We start from the raw sequence: 16,765 nt of genomic DNA, 5'->3' as shown, positions 1-16,765 counted from the left end.
AATCCAATCCGAACCTTCTCATATTTCTATCTAATATTCAAGAAACACCCACAAAACCTAACATCATGTAAAGAAGAACCCTGTTTAAAATTTTGAAAAAGAAAGTCAAAATCTGGTATAATCCCACAAACCCTAACATCATATAAAGAAGAACCTTGTCAAAAAAGCATAGAAAAATAAAGTCAAAATCTGGTATAATCATCAGTTAAATCTAGATAAAATCAAGAATACCTAAAATCAAGAATACCTAAATAAAGATGAATCGATCGTTATAGATGGTACGTGAATTAGATCTTGAAGCGACCGGGAAAGAAACCCTAGAATCGCCTGGAGAAAGATTCATGACAGAGAAAGGGAGGAGATGGAGATGGTGGCTAGGATAATGAGGGAGGAGATCTGGTGACGGATGTAGAAAGATTCATCACAGAAAGGAAGGTAGCGAGAATTAGGGTTTGTTTCAATTTTGAATGTCGGTGATAGAGTATTGTAAGAGCAAAAGCGTACTAAAGAAGCAAATGGAATAAAAAGAGGCGATGTTTTCCCTCCTAAATGTACTAAAGGAGGCGTAAGGAGATGCCAGGTGGCAATTAGAGGATTAAAATAATGCCAAGTGGCACCAAAGTGTTTTGTTTTAATATAGATAATAGATGATAAATAAGGGCTGATGTGTCATGATATAAGGGCTTGGAAAATGATGTGGCATCACCATAGGCACTCTTGAAATGGTTTTGGCTCCAAAAATTCGGGTATCTTTTTCTTGATACGGGCAGACGCGGGATCCGGGTTTTGAACCCGGATATAAATACCTTCTAAAACCAGCTTCTTTTGTATTCCCTGTTCTAAACCCTAGCCTCCCCTTCCTCTTCTACATTAGTCATCGCAACCATCACTAAATAAGATTAAGATCTCGATCAACCATTACAGGTATGTTCTTGATCTTCGGGTCCGTATTTTCATTCTTGGATATCCAGCTTTTTACTCGATCTTATAAACAAATAGACGCACACATCAAAAACCCTAAAAGCTCCCACGTTCTTCTTGAATCGCCTGACAAAGGATTCCAAAATCAAACCGATTCACTTCCAGGTATGTCGATTCTGTAGATATTGATTCTATACTTCACATTTGTTTATGGTTTGATTTGGGGGTTTTAGGGTTTTGTTACTTTAGGCTTATTTTTTATTTGGTGCTTTAATTTGCGTTGTTTTTTTTTATTATTTATGTTCTTGCTTTTTTGTTATCGAGTGTTTGATTCTGGGGAAAAGAACATCAGATTCATATTTGATCATGGTTTTTTTAATCATATTCTCAGTTTCGACCCACTAAAGGATCGTATACGTTTGCAATTCGTGTATTTGATTATTTGAGTTCAGAATAATACATTCCAGCAGTTATTTTTTTGTCGAGCATTAATAATCACCGAGTAAGTTCTTCAATTTTTGTGTAAATCTGTGGCATCAGTTTTGTTTCATTTATATATTCGTGATTTGAACCACTTTCAGAAGTTTTGTTTCATTTATATATTTGATTTGAACCACGTTATATTTTGTTGCATAATATTTGTTATTTCAATATTAGATTATTTGTAACAGTTCATTGCTATTGGTTGCCAAAGTTTTATACAATTTCATAGAATATAGAATACTACGAGAAGGCTTGGATGATTAGATAATGGAGAGCCTTCTGTTGGTCCTATTTACCCAATCTTCTTGCAAAAAGATGGGTTCCCACCATTTGATTCTGATCTAAAAACCACCTGGGATGTCTTTAGGTACTTCAAGATTCTTCTTTTTATTCTTATTTTATATAAAGTATAATGATTTTTATGTAAAAAATAATAATCTTGAATTTGTAGGTACTTCAAGATTCTTGCTTTTATTGTTATTTTTGTAAAACAGTAATGATTTCCATGTAAAAATCAATGTTTTTTATGTAAAAATAATGTTTTTTATGTAAAAATTACTAACTTGAACTTGTTGGTACTTCAAGATTCTTGCTTTTATTGTTATTTTTGTAAAAAGTAATGATTTTTATATGTAAAAATTACTAATCTTGAATTTGTAGGTACTTCAAGATTCTTTCTTTTATTGTCATTTTGTAAAAATTAATAATTTTTATGTAAAAATTAATGATTTTTATGTAAAGATTAATAATCTTGAATTTGTAGGAATTCAGTTGAAAAGTATCCACACAACAAGATGCTGGGATGGAGAGAGTTTGTTGATGGAAAAGTAATAAACTTTTTTCACTTTTTGATGGTTTTATTGTGGATTCTTGGAATGATGATGTGGGTATTGTGTTAGTTTTTGAAGTTGATTTGTGTGTTGTGTTTGATGTACAGTGGGGGCCATATTTGTGGAAGAGTTACAAGACTGTGTATGAGTAGGTTTTGAATGCTGCTGCAGCCTTGTGGTCTTCAGGAATTGGACCTGTAAGTTATTAGGAAGATGATGATGATGAATAATAAAGATTTTATGTAATTAAGAAGATGATAAATTGATGATGATGATTAATAATCATAAATATTTTATGTGATTAGGAAGATAGACATGGACAGTGTTAAAGATTTTGTGTAATTAGGAAGATAATCAAAAATATTTTGTGTAATTAAGAAGATAATCATAAAGATTTTATGTAATTAGGAAGATGATCATGTATAATTATAATCTTTTAATGTAATTAAGAAGATAATCATGGATAATAATATAGATTTCGGTAATTAGGAAGATGATCATGGATAAATAAAGATTTTGTGTAACTAAATTAATAATTTTGGTTTTATTTTTGACTCTAACAGGGCTGTAAAGTGGGAATCTATGGAGCAAACTGCCCTCAATGGATTGTGGCAATGGAGGTAAGTTTTTAGTTTTGGTTTCGTATTTTCGACCAGTTTGTGGACGCGTGATTTGAAAATGATTATGTGTTATTCACTATTTAACTGTATATAAAGTTTAATGTAAGTTGTGAAAGGTAGTGTTTGGATGTGTTAGACTGGTTTCCAAACTAATTATTTAGATCCTTTTATAATCAGATGATTAGAGAAACATATTATATTAATCCAAAACGCGAATCCGACACCCGGTTAACTCACTCTGTTCAAGTAAAATGTTAACGGGCTTTTAATCTTTTACTTAAGCAGGACCAGGAGCGATCAACTTTAATAAATGGGTGCCTTGTATTCAAGTGGTTACTATTTTCTTTATGTTTCACCTTGATTCTAATTCCAGGTTGTTACCAAGTCATCAAATGTATACCCAAAGACGCCGAAGCACCACCATTTGGAGTTGATGACATGACAAAGCTGGCTTATTTGCATGAACCAGGGGTTTTAAATAATATGAGATCCAGATACGATATTAACGAGATTTATGTGAGTTCTGTTATAGTGTTATCCCCTGTATTCTTATCGTTTTTTACAAATATCAGTATATCACGATGCTATTTAGCTGAAGCTAACGAACTAAAGTGGTGCTACCAGACTTACACAGGGAGTATATTAATAGCCGTAAATCCTTTCACAAGATTGGCACATTTGTGTAATAGCCATATGATGGCACAATACAAAGAGGCAGCATTTGGGGAATTGAGCCCTTATCCTTTTGCAGTTGCAGATGCAGTATACAGGTACTGTTTCACATTCAACATGTCGGTATATTACATTTTTACGCTAAAAAAAGTTAAACGATTTATTACATTTGTGTAGAGTTATGATCAACGAAGATATAAGTCAGTCAATTTTGGTTAGTGGAGAAAGCGGGGCTGGTAAAACTGGAAGCACAAACCAGCTGATGCGTTATCTTGCTTACATGGGAGGTAGAGCTTCTACTGACGGAAGTAGTGTTGAACATAAAGTTCTAGAGGTGCTTAGTTATAAACATTAAGTTTTTCATTATTTAATGTACTTTCATATAACTAAAAAATAAGTATTAATCATAATTAAACTATTGTTTATACCGAGACTAATATGACACTAATACCGTGAAGGTAAACTACAAGAAGCTTATACAGTTGCTGGTGGGATAGCAGAACATGCGTTTCTTCGATTAAAACAATTCATTCTTACGTTGGAGAGAAAAAATGGTGAGTCAGTTTTCAGATGCGTTAATACCAACTTTAGCTCTAGGTATTACACAAGGTTTGTTAAAAGGAATGCTTTTTGGTAGCATCGAAATTATATTTTCTATTTTCGCTCTTATGAGCTGGTATAGGAGCATCTTGGTCATCAAAAAAGGAATCAAAGGGAGGACACTAATACCGTGAAGGTAAACTACTGCACTATACTTTATGTTGCCTTTATGTGACTGGTTATATGGGTTTGAGTTTGGATAAGTTGACCTGTTGACTTGTAGGAGTCATCGTAAGTTAGGATCAAACTCCCCATTTTAGTTTGTAGCCTCACTAAAATTTTGAAAAATTTTGAAACTAGAGTGCTCTCTTTTGAACATTTCTAATCTCTTTTGGAACATGGGTTTCACTAAACTGTTTCCTTCATTATTACAGGTGAATGACGCATAACTTAGCACCATGAAGACCCTATAACAGTGAGTTTGCTTCTTCTAGCGTAGCTATATGATTTTGATTCTATGTTAATTTCATTTCATTATGAGTAACAACTTAAACCGAAATATGTATATACATTTGAGGCTTAAAACATGAGTGTTTGATACAATCTCTTATATTGTTATGTAAATTGATTCAGTCTCTTTCTAATTGTGAGTTTTAAGTATGTTGATTGTGCTATACAATGAACAGAGATAAATTGGTTTAAAAGTTCTTTGTAGAGCATTGGGATTTATATATTTGGTTTTTTATACTTACATGTTGTATGAAAGAAAGAAATGTTGCTTATTGTATTGGTGGGTCAAACTTTTTGGTAAGTTGGATTATATAGCTGGAACGGATTAGATCTATTTGATGTAGGCTGTGTCAATTGCGTTAGGCCTGTCTGACTCAGCCTGTTTGAATCATATTAAAATGACAAATTTCAAGTTTAACTCGCATTGTCGTATTGACTCTTTACCCAACCCGCTTAATGGCGGTTCGAAGTATTTTTTTTTTTAATTTTGTTTTGGGTCATATTTTATTTTAATGGGTCAAATAGAATAAGCGAGTTGGGTAAAGAGTCAATACGACAAATTGGATCTCATTGTCCCATTACTAGGCTTCACGTCTAACTTATACTGGGAAGGAAAATGAAACTCATTCTCATGCATGGACACTATATGGACTATGGCATGATGTTGTTTTGCATCATGATCGATGTATGACTAAAGATAGACATAATGGTTGCAAATACAACACTTTAGTGTTTGTATACTTTTAAAATAACAAAGATAAGCCTCTATTATATCATAAATATATCATATATGCTGATATAAAATGCTATTAGAAAAATTAAGCTATATCTAAATTTGATAAAAGTTACACTGCTATATTATAACATATGGTAAAAAAATGTACTTAAGTACATTAATTTACATTATGATAGTAAATAAATATAATATATGAATGGTAATTATTGCGCCAAAATGTGATGTTTTATTAATAATTAGCTTACAAAATTATAAGAGTGATAATTTGCATTTGTTTTTTCGTAGATTGAATCAGGAGGGTATAAACATTAGATTAGCTTATGCAAGTTTCGAGCCATTTAACCTGTGGTAAATTTTGATTTTTCGAACAAATTAATTTAGGAGGTGTTGTACATAAACAATAAATGGTCAAAGTTCTTAAACTTTTTCAATGATATTTATAAAAAGTTGTGATTTTTTTGTTTACAATTATCTATATTACTACGTAAACCAGCTTCATAGTTTGGGCCAACCTATTTAGTGTGTCAGCATCTATTTTGTCACTAATTTATGTAATAAGGTACTTTGTTTGTATTTATTTTATTTATATACTTAATGTTTATCTAAATAATTTTCTCCAACCCGGGAAGTAGAAAAAGATTACATTTGGTAAGCGAAATTTGAACGAGAGAGAATACACTCTTTTGGATAGATAATTATTTTGATCACAGAGCAACTTTATAACTCTAATTATAGCCAACACATTAATATGTCATACATGTTGTCTCATTTTAAGTATGTATTAATCATAAATAATAAGTATCTTAATAACTTTCTCCAGCCCGGGAAGCAATCCCGGGTGATAACCTAGTTAGATATAATCAAGAAACAAGCGTAAATTTGTTAATTAGTAGAAATGAACATATTGTGAGGAAAACCGGGATAGAGAACGGCTATGGCCCCATCCGCCTAAAGAGCAAAGACTTTACACGCCCAACATTTGCTCCTCTCAAGTCAATGCCAAACTTTTAATTGTATTAGTAGTGGGTGTGTTTGACTTGGAAGTTTTTCTTATTCCTTTTTTTTTAATCAAATTCGTTTATAATAACTAGTGGCGTTTCTGAAAATTCAGATATCATGTTCGAGATCTAAAAAATATGTCTTTAAGCCTTAACTAAAAACAATGCAATTACTATTTAATTCATAAAAAATGAGCTCGCTAAACTTGATGTTAATGGGTAAACTTCTAGACTATAAAGATTGATTTGTAAATGAGCCTATATTGGAATTGGTGTTAGCATACTACTTAAAAAAATTAACATATACATAGGGCTGCAAACGAACCAAACTTTTGGCACACAATTCATGAACCGTTCGACGGAAAGTTTGTTTGTGTTCGTTCGTTTATTAAACAAACGAAAACAAACAAGAAATTTCGCTCGTCTAGTTAAACAAACGAACATGAATAGAGGTCGCGTTTGTTCATTTACGTTTGTGAACGTTCGGTAAGGTGTTCGTTTATGTTGAATCCTTAGGATCTCTTGCCAAATTGTATAAGTTCTATCACGTGAGAGCTAAATCAAACTCACTGAATAGTGTTTCCACGAAATTGATATAAAGATACACAACATATTTTTAGATAAATAAATTAGTTATTGAGCCCAATTCACTTTTAAACGCCTCATTATCAAAATCCACTTAACCGCACAACATAGGCAAATAATACGACCTTAACTAAGGAATTGTTGAGAACTATGCTTAAAAAGCTAAATTTTAGGCAACTCTCGTTTATGAGCCAAGTATTCTACCAAAGAATTTTTTAAATTCGTCTTTTGTATTATAAACCCAAGTTGGCCCGTTCCAAATCAAGGTCTTGGTAACCGAATGTAAGGCTTCATATCGTATGCACTTCAAGAACCGAACATAAGTAGTGGGATTTAAGAAAGGGTAAATTGCATTTTACATCCTTTAAGTTTCTGTAAAATTTCAGGCGTTGTCCTTTAACTAACGAAATTATAAAGGATGTCCTTTATGTTGTAATTTCTTTACAGCAGATGTTTTTTATGTTTTAATTTCATTATGGCGGATATCCTTTATTTTTGTAACATTTTTAGGGAGAAAAGATACCGCCTATAAGGAAATTAAAACATAAAGAATATCCACTTTAATTTCATTAGTTAAAGGATAACGTCAGAAATTTTGCTGAAACCTAAAGGACGTAAATCGTATACCCTTTGAAAAAATCAAGTTTGGTATTAGAATGACCTATGATATGCTTACCCAAACTATAATAAGGATACATAGTCATAGTGACATGATGAAAAAAGTCATTGGTCATTGTCAAAAGTGTAGAATGGAAAATCTAAAGGAAAAGACAGAGTAAATAATAAGGATACATAGTCATAGTGACATGATGAAAAAAGGCAAAGTCATAGTCAAAAGTGTAGTGTAAAATGGGTAAAGATTAAAGAATGTGCCGCTTGTGATGTCTATTTCAAAAAGCTAAAGTTTGTAAAAAGTATACTTTTTTATATGGTTAGTTTATGAAAGAAAAAAAATTAAGCCCTTAATCTATAATTTTGTATTATAGTTTTTAAACGATTTTGTTGATCAATTGCAAACTTGAAAAGAAGAAAGATATATATCACATCATTTACTAACATGTGTCCGAGCATGTCATCTAATCCGAACAAGTATTGAAATTGACACAACACTGAATCCTGGTGTGTCGAATATTCAATAGTAATGGTTTCCTGGTTCCTTTTTTGGTTCCCCTATAAATAATCTCTCTCGTTAATATAATATAGAATACATAATTTACACGATAATGTGGTGTTAGAGCTTAATATAGGCTTGCGTGTTTATTGAATCGGTTTGATCAACTTAAGAATTTTTCTAAAGTGAATTTTAAAGACCAAACTATAACCAGTAAATGGGAATATAGTATAATTGTACGTGTATATATTAAGTATACACAACTTACAATGTGTTCCCGAGTTTATATTAACGAAAGAAAAGAGGAGACAATGAATTAAGGAGAGAAAAGAAAATGAGTGGAAGGAAAATATTTAATCAACTATCGTGTTTTCGAGTTTGAAGGAAATGAAAAAGAAAAAATTTTATGAGTGTTTTCGAGTTGGGTACCGAGATAAACACTATCCCAGGCGTTGAGTACTGATTTTTTCATTGGGACGAGGATGAGTGTCCTGATCAAGAAGTATTATGAAACACAAAAAGTTTTGAGATTAGAACGTAGATGGAGTGGGCATGATTGGTATGTTGATTCAGTGCCAATCAATACCGCTCCAAACGTAGATCCTCGATCATGATCGGGATGGAGGGGATAGGTTCCGCTACCCTAACTATAATTATAAATGACTAATAAATTTGTTTTTCAATGCGTTGATTTTGACCTAGTAGTTTAATTAAACATAAACTGCTTTGTATGTTTATATTAAGAAAAAAAATAATTATGTCTGCTAGTAAACATATGATAATAAGAATGTGACAAATAATAATCTTTCTATACTAATAAACAAAAATATTTTTTGAACACGTTTCATTCTCTGGTAATTTTTCACCCTTATTTTTTATTTATTTATTTTATTAAATAATAATAATAATAATAATAATAATAATAATAATATTAAACATCAATTTAACTAAATCTATTTATCTCTTTTGTAGGGCTGGCATATCGTGTATACCCGTACACGATAAGACACGACACGATAAGACACGATACACGAAATCGCATACACGAACACGACACAATAACTTATCGTGTCCTTTTTTTCAAACACGAACACGACACGATATACACGAAAATTACCTGTTAATACCTGTTAAGACGACTGTTCGACTGCTATACACGAAAATTACCTGTTAATACCTGTTAACACGAACATGACATGCTATCTGAGAGTTACAGAGGGAGTTTAAGGGGTTTTTTTTTTTTTTTTTTTTTTGAATTGAATGAGGAATGAAAATAGAAAGGAATTAAGGAACCCATACGCACATGGCTGATGAGTTTTATTTAATTTAATTTCTTATCGTGTACTAACGGGTACTAACAGGTAAACAGGTATTTAACCTGTTTATACACGAAAATTAACAGGTAATCTCGTGTCTACTTGTTTGGTACACGATACCTGTTAATGCCATACACGATACCTGTTAACTTCGTGTAGGTTCGTGTCGTGTATTCGTGTATTCGTGTAAAATTGTCAGCCCTACTCTTTTGTTTTCATAATCTGAAATTGATTTCTTTTTTAACTCTAAAGATTCAATTTATGGCAATTTAAGTCTAAAGTTTCAATCTTTGGTATTTTAACCCCTTTGATTAATTTGAATTTTCACTTCTAATTCAAAAGTTTTCACCTTTTGCAATTTAACCCCCTATACTAATAAACAAAAATCTTTTTTGGACACGTGTCATTCTCTGGTAATTTCTCACCCTTATTTTTTATTTATCTCTTTTATTAAATAATAATATAATAATAATAATAATAATAATAATAATAATAATAATAATAATAATAATATTAAACATCAATTTAACTAAATCTATTTATCTCTTTTGTTTTCATAATCTGAAATTGATTTCTTTTTTAACTCTAAAGTTTCAATTTTTGGCAATTTAAGTCTAAAGTTTCAATCTTTGGTATTGTCACACCCCGTTTTCCACGTGTATCACCGATGGGCCCGGTGGGGGATTACCGTGACGTAGTTGGCAACAATATAGTCAAACCACACAATTATATAAATGCACAGCGGAAGCTTTAAAGATAAATATATACTTCAACCTCTGGTGGTAATATCAAATATATATTACAGAAGTCGAATCTATCCACAGCGGATCAAAATAATAAAATATTGTTCATTCAGATACGGCATCGAGTTTGCGAGACTATTCGTGATGCTTAGGAAGCTAATACCAGCCAATTTCGTATAGTACCTGCACTTAATCTTTTGGGGAAAATACGTCAGTTTACACTGGTAAATACATTCAACTGACACATTTGAAAATGTTTATTTAAAATTGATTTGAATGCACAAGGCACAAACTCTTTTATAACTTGGGAAAATTATTAAAATCTTGTGAACGTTTTACATGTTCTTTTATGCGTTCAGTAGCCCGGGTCGTGTCGGGTTAAAGATTTATAGACACACCACATTGCGTAAAACCGTAGTATAAAAACCAACGGCTACGTCTTTTAATTTAATGTCGACAATGTATACCGGGTGTACGCCTACACCGGGATGTCGATGGTCGTGGCCATTTCGTAAAATGATGCCAAGGATATCCGGGACAACGGTCATTAAACCCCCCAAAGGCTTTTAAGAAACAAAACTGTTTAAATGAGCCGATCATATTATTTAATTAACCACCTAAGCGATGGAAAAATATAATGCTCAATCAAGCGGTATTAACATACCGTAACCCAAGCCCGTATAGGGGAAATAAGTTAAAGTATTTACCTTTGCAAGTATTATTCCTTAGTTTGATTAAATCACCGATAGCTTTTACTGGGCTCCTAATCTGGAACGAAGGTTTTAATTAACCTATTAGAATCCTAACGGGTCTTTATATTGGCCGTAGCCTAGACCGGTTGGTTCCGGAATATAAATATGGTTTAATCGCGCGAAAAGGCGAAAACCGAGAATGGAATGTGATTCTGCCCCAACAAGTTCAGAGACTTGTTTTATATGGGTTCAAGGTTCACACTCTGGATTTTGGGGTCCAAATAATATAATTTGACCCGTATCGGCTATTTTATGAAAACTAGTTTCATAAGCCGAACCGTGTGCGCAATAGGCGAAACGGTTAACCATGAGAGTCTTACGCTTATTTCCTAAGTCAATATGCCTTAAGGAGGTTGTGGTATCAGTAGGATACCTTCCGTGATGCCCGTAACGAGTTTAAGTTAATATTACGCCCCGTAGGGGTTTTCCGGTCATTTTAAAGACTTTTAAAGAGCTTTTCGAGTTCTACAGGAAATCTGAGTTTCCCGAACAGTTTATAAAGTCTAAAATACTTTATTTATTATTTAAAATCAGTAGCAACTGGAATCGGGTCAAAAGACCTTGTAGAACTCAAGTTTTGGCCGAAAAGGGCATATTCGGTATTTACCGAACCGTAGCCATAACCGCAGGTTATGAGCAAGGTAAAAATTATTAAAAATATTTAAAATTCCAAAAATATTATTTTATAACAGTGGGTAAAGGTTTTGGTGACGAAATCTTGGTTTAGATGGGCGTTATGCTAATTGCGCCATTAATTACAAAAATTTACTTTAATTGCGCTTTTTAGCATAACTCTCATTCTAGACCTCGGATTGACGTGAAACTTTACGGACATGCTTATAATTTAGTAAGAAAGGTTATGGTCCGTTCACGTGTCCGAAATACTCGTTTTATTTTTTAAAAGGCCGTTACGGTCAACTTTTAGGCGATTAACGGAAATGCGTAAAAGACTCGGACAATTCATGAACCGATCACAGAGGTTTATACCTTCATGTAACCTGATCCTAAGAGAGTCCTAAGGCATATCTATACCTCACTAGAACGGGTCAGAACTGAAGTCAAAGCAAAAGTCAAACTTTTGCGACATTCGGCTCCGAACCGGTTCAATATAGCAAATGGTCGATTCAAACGAGCGCAAACAAGTTTATATACTTATTATCATGTTTTATGAGTGTCTAAACAGGTTCCATAGTGTATACATTACAGATTATGCATAAATCGCAAAAATAGCTTTCTGTTGACTTTTTAACCGTTCGTTTGACTCGACATTTGAGCTAGTTAGAGTGGTGATCAGAGGGAACCCTTTTAGAGGTTTATTACCCACATAAATACCAACTCGTAACCACTTTTGATTCGTCATAAGACTGAACCATCTCGGATTTATTTAATAGTCAAACCGTATTTACGACGGTTTGGTTTTTTAGCTATATACTAAGCATAATTCAAACCACAAAGGATCTAATGACTTACAGGAGTTAAGACTTGATTATAGAGCAGAGAAGAAGACTTGAAAGCTCTTGGAATGATCAGATGAGTGAGTTTGTGTTGTGGTGAAAGTTGTGAGCATGAGCATGGTATTTATAGCCAAGACCAAGCCCTTAGATCATTACACAACACTCTACAACTGATATGGGATGAATGGCATGTGTCCTAGAGGTTTATGGGTCGAGTAGGGGGCAACCATACCTCTGAAAGACCCATCATTAAGTGTTTTACCGCTTAAAAATGCCAACAGCCATTTTTCTGTCGCTGGGCGCTGCTTACGGACCGTATGGCTTCGGCCTTGCGGTCCGTAAGTCATAGGCGGATCTCAGCAATCATTCCCCCTCCTTACGGTCCGTAAGGCATACCCTTTACGGTCCGTAAGGGGTTAAAATTAAATCTTTTTCAAATCTTTTTGTAATGATTAAAAATCTTGGTAATTAATTACCTGGTCTTTCGGGTTTGAAGGGGTAACTTTGCGATAAGGCCCTTGATTAATTTACGATTAAGGACCTCGCGTTATTTACCCGTATTGTTAAGCCCCTGGTTAATTTATTTATTATTCAGAAGGCCTTAATTTATATTATTGACGCTTTTAACCCTTCTCCTACGAATTCGATCGTAACTTTCCTGTTTCATAACGAAACTTCGCGAAATTTATATATTATATTTTAGTGAGTGTATAACACTGTTACAAAGCTTTGGGAACGTTAAATGGTCACTCAGAGGTATAATTAAACATGTTGACACAGTTAACCCCTGTAGCTTGTAATCTCTCACTTTCTTTCGTGTTTCGCTTCCGTACGATCCATGATTTATTCGTTTGAAGGTACAAGCATTATTTTAGGGTTATTATACAGTATATTTACCCTTGTTGACATTTATAACCCTCGAATTTACATACTTTCAAGGTTTGTCAAAATTAGTCCTTTATTTAATATAAATGCCACGTGTAATCAAACGACACGTGTTAACACATCATTGGACACAAAATTTCGAGGTGTTACAGGTATTTTAACCCATTTGTTAATTTGAATTTTCACTTCTAATTCAAAAGTTTTCACCTTTTGCAATTTAACCCCTTTAATTTTTTTTTATTTTCAATCCAAAGCTTTTCATCTTTCGCAATTTAATCTCAACACTTTTTTTACTTTCAACTTTAGTCTCTTATATACTTTTCATCTTTCATAAGATTCTCGTTTAACGTGTCGTTCTAAATTTCCAAGTTAACACGCCACAACGTGCGTGTGGGGTTCAACGTTTTTTCATCTATTTTTTCCTATTTGACATGTCCGTCGCAATGCGTCAATTTTTCCCGTTTGATAGGACTGTCGCAACGTGCGAGTCTGAGATCGATTCTCGGTTTTACACATAGGCTCGTGATCATGTGAAAAACATTTGCCTTTCATCTAACATGATATATAACTAATGAATCCCCCCGCCGCATTGCGGCGGGTGGTAATTCTAGTAAAGTAAAGAAACAAAATCCTAAACAACAATTATATATATATTATATATATATATTTAGCCAAGAATGATGAATAGTAACATTATTTTTAAAATAATATATAGCTTTTTATTATTATTTTTATTTCATATATTATATATATTTTAATAACATATTTTATTTTTTTCTCTTTATTAAAGCCATAATATTTCCTTTACCATTTTTTAATATTTTTTTCTTTTTTTAAAACATATATTAATCTATCAAATAATTTGATACTTCTTTAATAACTTACGTGTATAACTTTATTCTAAAAACTTAAGCATGTGGTTGTGTTTGATTTTTTTCCCTCGACATTCCTTATGAGTTTTGTCAAAAACAAAGTTGTACTCAAAATAAAGTATTTATTTTGTATCTCTGGCTTTTTAAACAACATGTTTTATTTTTAAATCACGTTTGTTTACATTATTATTTGTTCGGTTTCGCCGCAACGCACGACGTAGAAAAAAACTAGTCAAGCATTAAATTTACTATATTCGACTATTTATATATTGTTTAGGGAAACATCATTTTGAATTTTTTTAGAACGGCCGAACATCATTTTGATGAAGTGTTGGTACTATTCGAGCCACAACTATGGTGGGACCACAAAGAAAAACTACAGGGCTACAATCTCTGTCAAACAATCAAAGTCTAGGGGGTTCAATAGCGTAATCATAAACATGTTGGATTAAATGATTTAGATTGACCTTTTGGATTATGTAAATCTGTTAAATACTTACATTATTCCATATATAAATAACTAACTTTTCCATGCATAAAACACTTGTTCAATATAAAATATGCCCTATTCTTATATTGTTTATGTGATAATCTAAATATATTTATATTAAGATAATAATAACTCATAAATCTAAATCATAGTTTTTTTTAGATAGATTTATAACATCTATATCTATATTATATAATAAAAGAAACCAATTTTTGGACACTTGTCATCATATTAGGCCATATCTCATGGATAATTATTATTTAGTTTAATTAATCTCTTTTAATTAATTATAGATAACTCTCATATTAAATATTACTTAGTTTAATCTCTTATAAATAATTATTATTTAGTTTAATTTTAATTTAATCTCTTCTAGAAAAAAATTCATAATTTTTTATTAACGAAACATATTTTTTTAATAAATAGTAAATTGCCATTTTAGTCCCTGAGGTTTGGTCCAAATTGCCATTTTAGTCCAAATAGTTTTTTTTTTCTCCTCCGTATCCCTGACTTTTCCATTTTCTTGCCATTTTGATCACATTGACTAACTCAGGCTAAAAATCTGGTTATAACCAAGGGTATTTTTGGCATAACTATTGTGTAGTGATAACCAGGGGTAGTTTACAACATAATTTATAAACTTCATAATAATTTAATGCCAAAAATACCTCTAATTATAACCTAGTTTTTAGACCAAGTTAGACAATACGATCAAAATGGCAAGTAAAAGGAAAAGTCAGGGACCCAGAGGAAAAAAAAACTATTTGGACCAAAATGGCAATTTGGACAAAAACTCAAGGACTAAAATGGCAGTTTACTCTTTAATAAATTATCTAACCATAAATTTTAAATTTCGTTTGACGAAAAGGGAACACACTCAAATATATTAACTCATTTATATCAATTTGGTATATAAACGTCTCCATCTTTGGCTTGCATTTACAAGAAATATTTATTATATAGTTTAGATTGTTCAACCCGTGTAACACACGGGAAACTAACCTAGTATAAATCTAAATTAAAGTTATATTAGATAGAGTTATAACATATAAATGTTTTCGAAAAAAGAAATACAAATTTGAATAAAATATGAATTCGTAAAGCATTTAGGAAACTTAAATTTTGAAATTTGTTTTTTTAATTTTTAATTTAGCTAATTCCTCTTGCTTTATCCTATATGCAACAAACCCAAAAATATTGGGATTTGGATCCACATTTACTACCATCTACTCATCGATCGGCTCTATTTAGCCTGAATTGAAACTCTTATTGAACCCACAATTTGGATCTACAATTTCAGGTACGAGAAACTTTTTTTCTTCAAGTTTTCCATTATTGCAAGTTCATGATTATATGAGTTATGTTTGCAAATTTATGGTTTTACATGTTCATAGGTTACAAGTTCATGAATACATGTTGTATGCTCAAGTTACAAATTATATGATTACAAGTTACATTCTCAAAGTTTATATGCTTTTATTTTCATGCTTTATTGTTTTTATTATACACTATAGTAACGTATTTCTTTCGTTTTGTTGTTTTCATGCACGTTAAATACAAGCTTTTTTCTACAAGTTTTCCATTATTGCAAGTTCATGATATTATGAGTTTTATGTTTACAAATTCATGGTTTTACATGTTCACGATTTTACGATTTTTACACGTTTATAATTACCATTATGTGTTTAAGTTACAAGTTCATAAATACATGTTACATGCTCAAGTTACAAATTATATATTTTTATGATTACGATTTTTACACGTTTATAATTACCATTATGTGCTTTATTGTTTTTATCGTAGGTTCAGGTGCTTTCGTTTTGTTGTTTTCATGCACGTTAAACAAAAGAGTTGAAAAGAATCTGTCTAATTTTAAATGTTATTATTGCTATGTAACATTTAGGCATTTATCCATTAATATATATAATTTGATTCTATAAAAGTGACACGTCTTCGTCGTCCCTAATCAAGTTGGAGTCCTACACTATATTCGTATCCACATACAAGGGGTGCAATATGTCCAACAATTAAAGTGTAGGGGGTCCAAAAGCATTTTCACAAACCAAAGTAACCTCTTTGTAAATCTACTCTAAAGTCTGTATCCTTCCATGTAACCTTATCAAACAATTTCTCCACCCAAAACAAAAAATTCATGCAGTCCAATTTGTACGTAACTTATTAAACAATTTAAACAATATTTTATTTAGCATATATATAATAATAATAATATCAAATTCATTAAAACTC

The 16,765-nt window shown here is 31.8% G+C and overlaps 1 protein-coding gene across 10 annotated transcripts; it reads left to right on the top strand.

Moving 5' to 3' along the window:
- The first annotated feature begins 816 nt into the window (after positions 1-816).
- Positions 817-4,726, top strand: LOC110898610 (myosin-6). Of its 10 annotated transcripts, XR_004877486.1 has the most exons (13): positions 818-924; positions 1,000-1,086; positions 1,313-1,423; positions 1,593-1,771; positions 2,168-2,231; positions 2,342-2,431; positions 2,798-2,854; positions 3,228-3,370; positions 3,479-3,624; positions 3,704-3,860; positions 3,985-4,080; positions 4,209-4,262; positions 4,501-4,710. XR_004877486.1 is itself a non-coding variant. In XM_035982060.1 (10 exons), the coding sequence occupies exons 5-9, from the start codon at positions 2,836-2,838 to the stop codon at positions 4,021-4,023; spliced, it is 504 nt and encodes a 167-aa protein (XP_035837953.1). In that variant the 5' UTR covers positions 821-1,423; positions 1,593-1,771; positions 2,168-2,231; positions 2,342-2,431; positions 2,798-2,835; the 3' UTR covers positions 4,024-4,262; positions 4,501-4,710. The 10 variants fall into 10 exon arrangements, 3 of the variants coding, with proteins under 3 accessions (XP_035837953.1, XP_035837954.1, XP_035837952.1); XR_004877485.1 differs by having other exon boundaries at positions 817-924; positions 1,000-1,423; positions 4,501-4,726; XR_004877487.1 differs by lacking the exon at positions 1,313-1,423 and having other exon boundaries at positions 819-924.
- The last annotated feature ends 12,039 nt before the right edge of the window (positions 4,727-16,765 follow it).

The sequence above is a fragment of the Helianthus annuus genome, chromosome 13 (genome assembly GCF_002127325.2).
Source record: "Helianthus annuus cultivar XRQ/B chromosome 13, HanXRQr2.0-SUNRISE, whole genome shotgun sequence".
Lineage (NCBI taxonomy): Eukaryota > Viridiplantae > Streptophyta > Magnoliopsida > Asterales > Asteraceae > Helianthus > Helianthus annuus.
Note: the sequence above shows the minus strand (reverse complement) of the source record. Positions and strands in the feature narration are given on the sequence as shown.

Bases quoted from the DNA above. Each gene is read 5' to 3' on its own strand.
- LOC110898610 (XM_035982060.1), top strand. The intron at 3,625-3,703 runs GTACTGTTTCAC...ACATTTGTGTAG, and splicing joins GTTGCAGATGCAGTATACAG to AGTTATGATCAACGAAGATA. The intron at 3,861-3,984 runs GTGCTTAGTTAT...AATACCGTGAAG, and splicing joins TTGAACATAAAGTTCTAGAG to GTAAACTACAAGAAGCTTAT.